The sequence below is a fragment of the Diospyros lotus genome, chromosome 15 (assembly GCF_014633365.1).
Source record: "Diospyros lotus cultivar Yz01 chromosome 15, ASM1463336v1, whole genome shotgun sequence".
NCBI lineage: Eukaryota > Viridiplantae > Streptophyta > Magnoliopsida > Ericales > Ebenaceae > Diospyros > Diospyros lotus.
Window position 1 is genome coordinate 29,298,586 of NC_068352.1, and position 11,416 is coordinate 29,310,001.

General features: G+C 32.9%; 1 protein-coding gene across 1 annotated transcript; it reads left to right on the top strand.

Annotated features, from left to right (window-relative positions):
- The first annotated feature begins 207 nt into the window (after positions 1-207).
- Positions 208-8,957, top strand: LOC127792420 (zinc finger CCCH domain-containing protein 3-like). The gene is made up of 7 exons (XM_052322904.1): positions 208-604; positions 867-1,042; positions 1,229-1,282; positions 2,186-2,302; positions 2,457-2,768; positions 7,768-8,031; positions 8,202-8,957. Exons 1-7 carry the CDS (start codon positions 538-540, stop codon positions 8,556-8,558), a joined length of 1,347 nt encoding a protein of 448 aa, XP_052178864.1. The 5' UTR covers positions 208-537; the 3' UTR covers positions 8,559-8,957.
- Positions 8,958-11,416: the final 2,459 nt, after the last annotated feature.

An 11,416-nucleotide genomic window follows, 5' to 3' on the forward strand; every position in this document is an offset into this window, starting at 1 on the left:
TATTTAATAATTTTTTAAGATATAATAATTTATTTAATTTCCCTACAAATATAATATTTAAATTAATTTTAAAATTAAAATATAATAACTTAGAAGGGTTTAAATTTTGGTACAGGGGTAGAAAGAAATACTTGAAAGTATAATAAAACCAATTTTGGGATGGGAAGTTTGAGAGTAGGAGAGGATCCGGAATTTCTCTTAATCGTGAAAAGATAGAAAAAGCAAAGAGAGAGAGAGAGAGAGAGAGAGAGAGAGAAAGAGGGGGAGAGAGAGAGAGAATTTATCGTCTGGGAATATATCTGTGGATTTTCACGTTGATTGGTCACAAATTTCTCTTCTTTTCTTGCGCTGCATTCACACACAATCGCTGCGTCTCTCTCATTGATCCATCACAAAATCTCTCTGAAAATCTGTTTGTCCGGCACCGTTGATTTGGTGGACTTCTTCATCTGATCGATCTCGGAAAAAGCATTCTGCGGCGTGGTCTGACTGTTGGCTGACTGAATTCGTGATCGGCGACGGGAGTGTCGGTGATCGATGCCTGAGAATCGGCAGGCGCAGAGCAATGGCGCTGTGTACAACCAACCAGTCGATGACCTTGAAGGTAAAAGGTTTTCGAATTTGGCTTCAGTTTAAAGCAATGATCTTCGGAGTATGATCATGACCTTTTGGGGGTGTTTTTCTCGTTTCTAACGTGTTTCAATTTATCTGCTGGTATAAATAGCAATGTTTGTGGTTCTGGATTCGACATCTTTCCATTTGGGGGCCGTTCTGAAGATTTGTGTATTGTCATATTGATTTATTATTAATGGCTGTGTGATGTGCGAAACCTAATGACTGAATTGTGGTTCTCGAATGCACTGTAGATGCGATAAGTAGGTTGAAAATTGGGGGAAATGATGATCGGGAAAGTGGAGGGGTGGCAAATTCGTGCCCGTATCCAGAGCGTCCGGGTGAACCGGATTGCATATACTATTTGAGAACTGGGATGTGTGGTTATGGAAGCAATTGTAAGTTTAATCATCCTGCTGCGGCTGGAAAGGTAACTAGATTTATATTCAAGTATGTTTGTCGTAAAGTGACATTTTTGTTTGTTACAAAGTGTATGGACTTGGTGCTCGCTAACTTCTGGGTTTAGTTTTCTTTATTTTAAAGTCATTCTCTATACTTTGTAGTTGTTAATTATTTTAACTCTGTGTGTGGATCTGTTACTTGTATCTGTGTACAGGGTGGTCAGTACAGAGGTGAACTGCCGGAAAGAGTTGGACAACCTGACTGTGGGGTGTGTTTCTTTCCTGATAGAGATTGCCGTCTTTCTACCGTAATTGATGTTTTTATTTTATCTTTGGTAGTAATCTCTCAATGCGGTGATATAGGGATGGAATTTTCTCTGTAATGGGTTCTTTAAATGCGTTTTTATGTGCGTTTAGTATATGCAAAATAACTCATCACATGCTAGTTGGCAGTATATAATTAAATAATTATATAGAAACTGAGCATCAGCATTGAAGAATATAGGTTCATTTTTGGAACTGATATTATGTTTGGATAAGCACCACGATATGGAAAATAAATTTGAAATGTGAAGCAACTAATAATACAGTTTTGATTTTTTAAATATTGTATTGTATTTTGTAGTTAGTGCTGGTGCTATGTCATCCCAATTTTAAGGATGGCAATTTTCTTTCTTCACGTAATTTTCACCAAGGATACTTAATTTGTTTTGAGCATTATGTGCGACTTGTATTTGATGTCATTCCTATTTTTTCTTGGAAGAACTTGTAGCCAGACTCTTTAAATATTATGGGGCTGCAATGTCTATGCTTTCAGGACACGTCCTTAATCCAATAGCCAGACTCTTTAGTTTATTGCCTTCTCTGTTTGCATTATTTGTCTGGAAAGAAGATGATGCTTTATTTTTTGTGGCACATTACTGGTATTCTTGAGAAATACAATACAGGAGCTTTTTTCCTTTGAACCAAGTGCATGTGAAATTGAAAATGTATGTTGTCATTGGGTAGACGTGCATTGATATGTACATTTACTTAAAATTATTTTAACTCCTTGCCATGGGAGAATTGTTGCCAGGTAATGGTGAAGTTGTCTCTATGAGTAGTCCTTTGAGATCTTATGCTTTATGGCAAATCTTTAAGTAATAATTTGTCTAGTTTTGAATGCATTGCAGTATTATCTCAAGACAGGAACCTGCAAATATGGATCAACATGTAAATATCATCACCCACGGGATAGGCATGGTGCTGGACCTGTTCCGTTGAATATTCTGGGCCTACCCATGCGTCAGGTGCTTATTTCACTCTAGTTCATCTGGCTCTTTGTATTCCTTTAGCATTCTTGTCTGAGTTTCATCCATTACCACATCCATGCCTTGTTTCCCATGCGTGCATATGCTAAAGCTACTAATTAGATTACTAGCTTTGATTACATAAATTTCTCAGGATGAGAAGCCTTGCCCTTTTTACATGAGAACTGGATTGTGCAAGTTTGGAGCTGGATGCAAGTTTGATCATCCTCAACCTGCATCAGCTGGAAACATCTTACCCATTCCTGGACCTGCTACTTATGGATCTTCAGGCTCAACAGTTTTGCCTTCATCTGGCCTGCCTTTAGTTGGAGGAGTTTCAACTGTGTCATTGACAAGGCCACCATATTTATCTGCTCCCCCTGTGCAAGGCCCCCAAGGCTATATGCCTATCGTTGTGTCTCCCAGTCCCACTCAAGGTGTTTCTCATGGCTGGAACACTTACCTGGTGAGTGACTATTTGTTTATAAGAAAGAAGGTTGATATGAGTTCTGATGTTCATTTAATTCTGCTCCTTAGTAAGAAAGTTCACATGGTTCTTTTGCATTTTAATCCATCCCTTGGATCAGATATCAGTGATCAGGTTTGGATTTTTGCTTATTTTTTATCCATTTGTTATACAAGATTGATTAAAGTGTGTATTTTTTCAACCTTCTCTCCTTTTTAAACTGTTCTATTTATTGTGATTCCATGACATCAGCATATTTGTACTTAAAGACATATAAAGTTAATGTCATCTACCAGTTCCACATTGTAGAAACAAAATTAACTGTCTCTAGAATTTATACTTCATGGTTTCATTATGAAGTCACCATGACAATGTTATCATTCTCTGAAACAGAATGCTGCTATATGTCTCGCACTGTACAAAGAAAATTTGACAGCACTGGGGATGTTGACCTTTGCATTACTGGACTATTTTCTTGATACTTGGGGCTAGATTGTGCCTAACTTGCTTGTGTTGGGCAATCCTTAGTGATCAATGATTACTTGAAACAACTTCGTGATTTGGGATAGTTGATTTCTGAATTTCCCAATGCTCATTTTTCCTCTGTTCTTCCTGCCATTTTGGTCTGATAAACTTTGGCTACCTTTACTAATGTGCTATCATTAGGACAGTGCACCAAAAGCCTAGAACAAACAAATAGGCTAATCCTGTGATGGCTATTGCCTGTTATATTAATGTCTTTGTTCACTCTTTGCATCCATTATTTTAATGGCAAAATTCAAAAGTATCCTGACAAATACATATTTCTGTTGTATGTCATCATAAATTTGCTATGGGCTGCCTACTATTTTGTCTTTCTTGGAATGGTTTTGCTTTTAATATCTAATAGGAATGACATAGAACATTAATATGTCCATGCCATGGGTATTTGTTTCCAAATATCCTTTTTATGTTAATGGGATTTAATGCAAGCGTATCTATGGATGAACAAGATCATTATGTTTTTGATGCTAATAAATCATAATCACTTTGTTATGCTAATAAATCGTAGTCACCTAATGCTCACTTTCCCCCTGTTCTTCCTGCTACACTGGTCTGATAAATTTTGACTACTTTTGCTTATGTGCTATTATTAGGACAGTGCACCAAAAGCCTAGAACAAACAATAAATAGCCTAATCCTGTGATAGCTATTGCTAGTTATGTTAATGTCTTTGTTCACTCTTTGCATCGATTATTTTAATGGCAAAAGTATCCTGACAAATAGATGTGTTTGTTGTGCCTACTAGTTGTTTCTCTTAGAATGGTTTTTCTTTGAATATCTAATAGGAATGGTGTAGAATATTAAGGCTGTTTTATTGTGGAAAATGGCCCCAGTTTTCATGAAAATTACTCCACAGAAAACAAAAAATTAGAAAACTTGTTCAAATACAATTTTTTTTTCAGAATACAAATTGGAGATTTGGAAAATATGGTTTTTCAAAATTGAACTGAACTTTTAGGAGTTTTCCAAATTTTTCTTATTAAGTTGGAGATTTGGAAAACGTAGTTTTCCAAAAAATTTTCAAAAGTCATCTCCATCTCATTCTCTATTAAAAGTTACACAAAAGAAGTTAAAACATCTCTTCTTTTTCTAGATTGGAAATCAGTTTTATGTATTTCTAACATTTGAATGCATTTTTCAAATTTTTATGAAAATGAAAACTATGGACAGTGGTAGAGATATGTTTAGGCCAAGAGGGGGCCATGGCCCCCACCGTCCTCCAAATCTTTTGTTGATTTTTATAAGTATAATATTATATATGTTGAATATATATATATATATATATATAATCATGTTACTTGGGAAAGAAAAAATCTTGGAAATTGGATTCACTATTGCAACTAATCAAAAGTGTAAATAGTAATAAAGAAAAAGTTATCTTCACCCATTTGTCATTTAAGATGAAAAACCTTTTTATTGGTTGTTATTTAAGATTAAAGTGACCATATGTGCATTCTAAAATATCACCCATTGCTATTGATTTTTATAATATTTAAACACAAAAAACTAATTTTAAAAACTTCAAAACATGTCAGAATTCATAATGGCAAAACCCAGAAGTCTTTCAAATTTTTACAAGAGAAGATCAACGGAGGGAATGAATAAGAAAGGCCATATGGTCATACATCCTCTCCTTGCTTCTCTAGTTCTCCCCTTTCTTCTCAAGATTCAACTTGACTATCATCTTTTAACCTTTTATGCAAATCAAATCTCTGCAATCCAAGAAATGAAGACAACATTAAAGATTTTGAAGTCCAGGTATCTAGTAACTCAAGAGCTCATTGTTATTCAAATGTTATACTAAATTTGTTATATGTATATTATATATATGCACATACACACATGTATAATATATGTGTTCTGGACCTGTTATGGAGGAACTAGGAAGAATAGATTATGTGGCCAAAATGCTGGACTCCAGTGGCTGGAGATGCTGCAGAGGGTGGGAAGAAAAAATTGCCCCCCCTACAATTTGATCCCAGCTCCAACCCTGACAAGAGATTTTATAGAAAATTGGAAATCAATTTCGACAACTAAGCAGCCTCTAATATGTCCATGCTATAGGGTTTTGTTTTCAAATATCCTTTTATGTTAATGGGATTTAATGCAAGCATATCTATAGATGAATGAGATCATTATGTTGTCGATGCTAAGAAATCATATTCACTTTATTAGGTTATCACGCTGAAGCAATATTTTGGAAGGTTACCAACCTAAATAGGTATTGTTAAGCTGGCAAATAACAAGGAATTCTTAATTTCACATGCATGAATATAGTCTACATGTTTCTGAATAGAATGGACAGGCTGGTGAGAACATCATAAATGGATAGTCAATTGGTTTATATATCTGCCATGAGGTTATTTAGTTTTATGACTCAAAAATAAGCCTTCCCAGGCATCTTTGCACCTGTTTCTTATGGTACTAGAATGTTCATCTGTGTGAAAGAATGGAATAATTGTCTTCTTGGTCATTATTTTATCACAATCATTCTAGAATTCTTTATTTTTAGGATTTTTATAATTAGTTTTCATTTGTGGTATTAGAAGATATAGCTTTCCCCTTAAGCTAGGTGAAGGTTGAAGATTTACTTGGCTTTTTCCTATTTGTTACTTTATTAAGCTATTGATCTTGTCTTTGAAAATTTGAACCTTTTGATTGCAGTTAGGATAAATTTTGGAACAAATATGATCTTTTTTTTCAAATTTAGAACTGTTTTCAATTTTTGCAATAGCCCATCGAACTTTACTTTTTGCTTCAACTATAGAATGCTATCAGCCTCCAGTAAAATAATCATTAACAGATGAAGTGAAACTCATACCAATGGTCATGTTATTCACATTGTATGTTAATAATTTGGCATCTCAGCCATTTGGATGGCATGGCTAATGTTAAAAATTTTAAAAATAGTTCTTATTTTTTGCCATATTTTTTTATCTAAAATGAACGTTTATAAAAATTATTTTATTTATTATTTTTATCTAAAAAGTTAATTACTCTCTCTTTTATGTTTTATATAAAATATTTTGTACAAATCAAATTTTGTCAAAAACAAAGTTTATACAAAAATTTTAATGTAAATAAAATTTAAATTATAACTTTATAGAAACATTTTGACACAAAATGTTATACTTGCAAATTTTTGGCAAAACAAATTTTATACAATTAAATTTTTGAAAATGAAAATTTTACACAACCAAAGTTTTTATAAAATTTTTGTCTTACAGAAGGAAAATACAAAATTTTGGTTTCATAAATTTTTTTATACAAATCTTCAATCAAAGTTTTGTTTGTATGAAAAATTTACTTGGGTAAAGTTTTGTTTGCATACATTTTTTTAGACAAAAACTTTTACACAAAGCTAAAAAAATTTTGTTCTATAAAATTTGTTTATGTAATATATTTATAGAAATTACTATTCAAAACTATAGTTAAAAATTTGTTTTCTCAAGATTTTTTTGTATAAAATCTTTGATATGGGAAATAAGAGAAATTAAATATGGTTTTAGAAAAAAATGTGTCGAAAGATAATTCTTTTTTAGATTTTATTATTTACCAAGCCATCCAAATAATGTGGATGATATGCGTTTAACAACTTCTGCTAACAGTTTATTTTGATAAAGTTCAATGAGGCTATTCAAAAATTAAAAACATGTTCTAAACTTGGAAAAAATGGGAAAAGTGTCAGTACTTTTTTTCTTCCATATTTTACCCTTAAATTTGGAAAACATGTTTTTTCCTTCTATGTAAAGTTCTTGGTCAATTACTAGTTTGAGATACATTATTATTTTCTTTTCTTATTGTATGCCCTACATAACTGTCCTAATTGAGAAGTATGCTTGCATTTTAAGCATATCTTGTAACTGATTAATGAGTAAGTGTGGAAAGAGATCAAAAAAGCTATTAAGGTCATGCTTGAGTGTTGAAGACATGCACTAGAATGCTAGTGTAGGTGAAACTCTCTCTACAGCTAGGGGATCTGGACAACAGCTTGATTAGATAATACTCAATTATATCTTTACATTCAACTTTCTGACTGACCTCTTGATATTGCACATGTGGTGTAGTGTCAGTTTTACAGTGTTAAATTGGATTATGCAATTGCAGCATACAACAGCTGAATAAGTTTCATTGATAAGCTTAATTATACAATCTGTAATTGATAACGTTGTTATCCATGAATGGATTCATGCAACAACTTCACTTGCAGGACCTTTTATGCACTTTTTACTTGTTTGTATGTCTGTTCGTTAACTGGTTGTGTGACAACTCATGATGCAAAACCTTGTGTTTTGTGTATGCATGACCTGAATCCTTATTGTTGTTTGCTAAACCAACCTACTGTTTATAGCATGTTCTATGGGTTATTATTCTTTCTATTGAATCTTGTCCTATTATTTATGTTAGCACTTACGTGGGCTTTTTGAATTGATTTTAGTGATTAAATGTGAACCAGGGTTTGTCTCCTACCAGTGTTCCGGGATCTAATCTTGTTTATACCTCCAAGAGTCATGGAGAGTCAGGTTCCAGTGGTCTGGTGCACCTGTTATCTACATCAATTCCTCATCTACCTGAGAGACCAGATCAACCAGAATGCCGGCATTTCATGAGCACTGGAACCTGCAAATACGGATATGAGTGCAAGTATCATCACCCACGAGAAAGGATCGAACAGTTGGCAACAAATTCTCTAGGTCCACTTGGGCTTCCATTAAGACCTGTAAGTCGTATGCCATATGATTCTCAATTTTGATATAGTTAAAAATCATCACGTAGTTACATGTTATGTGCCTACTTCATGGGTCTCGTCGAATTGCAGAATGTGGTCACACAGTGCAATTTATTTGATCTCGGCATAGATATCTGACTCGATATCTGTGTCAACTGCAGGGACAAGCTGTCTGTTCATACTACAGCTTGTATGGACTGTGCAAGTATGGTCCGACGTGCAAATTTGATCACCCACTGACAGGATACTCTTATAACTACAGTTTGAGTTTTCCTACTCTTCCTGTATTTGATTCATCTATGTTGCAATACCAGAGGAACTCGCCCCCTGTCCTCTTATCGGATACATATCCCCCTAAATCATCCAAGGGTCCCGACTGGGTAAGAAGACGCGATGCTGCAGCCAACAAAAACCAGAAAGTGGATATCGAAACTACTGAAAATTCACCAGAACAGGCTGGTTCACCTGATCACTTGCCAGCTGCTTCTTCAGAGCTTCCAAACGATGAATCCGATTGATGTGATTCGTCTTCTTTTGCGACACGGTTTCATTTTGCTGCTGCTGCTGCTGCTGCTGTTGTTGTCAGGCATGCATTTGACGACACGTGCCTCCAGGCCCCCCTTCACCTGCGGCTCCGTGGAATAGGATAGGTTGTCCCGGGTTCGGAAAATGGTGGGGGTTGTGAAGGCTCTTTTTTGTGGTGAATAAAATGCAGGTGAATTGAGTTGTAGGAACCCTCCTTCCTTCCTTCCTTCCTTCCTCTCCCCCTCCTTAACTCAAAAAGACTTCTTTTCACATTTTTGAAGATGTTGTACTGAGATTTCACCAAAAGTGATTGTTATGGAATGTGAAAATTTGACATTTTTATGGATCTGGATAAAGTTGCTTACAAACCATACTCCCTTTTTATTTGCATCTCTGCCTCTGTGTTGTGCCGGTGAAGCATCTGCTAGATGCAACCTCCCTCTTTTGTTCCGATTCGGATTTGGAACCGTCTTTTGATAAGAAGATTGAAATATGTTTTGAGTTGAATTAGTGGTTACGTCTTTATTATTATTTAGTTTAATATATGAGGTTACCATTCGTTTTTAGATTTTTTTTTTTTCTTTCTCTTAAGGGCAATGGGATATCAACCGAATGAGTGGCCAATATAAATAATCATTTAGTTGGCCTATCATTGTTTCATTTTTCAGTGCTCGCTCAATTAGACTGGGGGGTATCGTATCAAATCGGAACTGAGAGAGAGAAGTCAGTCAATGGTCAAATTGAGACCAAAAAAGAGAGAGGGAGAAGTCAATGGTCCAATTGAGAACTTGGGGGGACGCTTTATTATCAAATAAATAAATAAATAAATATTATAGTAATAATACTTAAAGTTTTAAAATTATATTATAAAAATTAAACTGGAACAAAAATTGAGAATACAATAACTGAGAATTATTGATACTTACAAGTTCTTGAAATTTTAAAGATTTTAGGTTCAATTTTTCATCCAACTTATTTGTATTTGTTATATATAAATAATAATTTAATAAGTGCATTCGAACGATTATAGTCATAAAATTGACTGATTTATATAATTATTATATTTTTATATCTCCAAAATATCATATTAATATTATCTTAAAGTTTATAATAAAAATAAATTTATAAATATACATGATAAAATATAATTAATTTAAAATATTATTAACCATAATCATGATCTTTTGGAAGGATATTCCCACATCAAATCTTATTTAAGATATCTCTTAATGAATGGATATGGATATGGATATGGATATGGACATGAACATAGGATAGGTTAGTATCTCTTTCTCTCCTTTTCATCCTCCTTGTATTTCTTTTCTTATCTCTATATTTTTATTTTTATTCACACTCATTAATTTATATAGTTAATTTTTTATTCATTCTTATTGGAATAATGGATATTTACTAAATATTTATACTCATTTAATTCATATAAAAATAATTTTTTTTATTTGTTAAAACATGTTCTCTATACTGGTAAAGTAAAAAAAAATATAGTATATTCCATTATTATTTTAATCAAAATTCATTTATGGTCTCACGAGCCTCGTGTCATAAAAGAGTGACTAGATTACTTTAACCCAATATTAATAAATTAAATTAAACTATTAAATTTATGTAAGTTAAATTTCACCTTTCTATTTTTTAAGTGTATTGGTAAACTCATGATATAAGTCATAGTCAACACTTGCTAAGTATGTAAAAAATGGGTCAATTTTACGCTATCTTTAAAATTTATCTAAATTACACCAATGCCTATATATTCTTAAAAATAACATCGATTTCCCTTAAAACTAATATAATATTAAAAGTAACCATTTTACTCTCGTATTTATATTTCATTATCTCTTTCTACCCTCATCTCGTCTTTTCTTTTCTCTCACTTTTAGTGTCACTAAACGTTATCATGTTAATCTAGTGAATTTTCAATGATAATTTTTTTTTTTCTTGTGTCAATACATAATCATCTGACAATAAAATAATTTTTTTTCTTTAGTTCAATGGTGACGAGATTCAACTATCACCAAATCAATTGCTAGAAACCTCACTAGTTTGAGGACCACACAATGGTGATGGGGTGATGACAATGACAGCAAGTATATATATATATATATATTTCTCTCTCTATCTCTCTATATCGTATAACATATAAAAAGTTAAATTTGAAGATCTAAAAAACATCAATTTATATTGATTCTTTGACGAATTTATTCAAAATGTGTCAATGATTTCGTTCGATTTGAGGGTTTGCTTTTCTACACCAATTTTTTTGGTAATTTTCCAACACCAACCTATAGTTTTTTTTTGTTTTTATGTAATTAGTGGGGATATCTTAGAAATTTTAACAAAATTAACTATTATTACTTAACAATAAGAGGGCATGTGATGCACTCTAATTAATCTCAAGAGAGATCAGTGCTATTTTTATAAGTATAAAAAATAATTGGTGTAATTTAGATAAATTATAAAAATAATCTAATGAAATTTAACTACAAAAACTTTAGGACAATAATCACAAAAGTGGCTATTATAACTTTTATAGATCAAGTCAATGTTTATCTCTTCTCCTCTCTTGGAGATGGGTGGGTTGGGACAGGGAGGAAATAGTCTATGAATTTTATTTCATATCTTATTTTTCTTTACATATCTCAATAAGAGTAAGAAAAAAGAAGAAATAGAATTAATTTCAATACTTTTGCCCTAAGGGTATAGATCAATTGGTAAAAAAAGAATGTGATGAGATGTTGCTCTTTGGACCATCAGGTTCCGTGTTCGAGCCCTGGTTAAAAGATAGTTCAGCAGGTAATGAGCGACTCTGAAAAATGAAAAATGTTTTCCGCTCTCA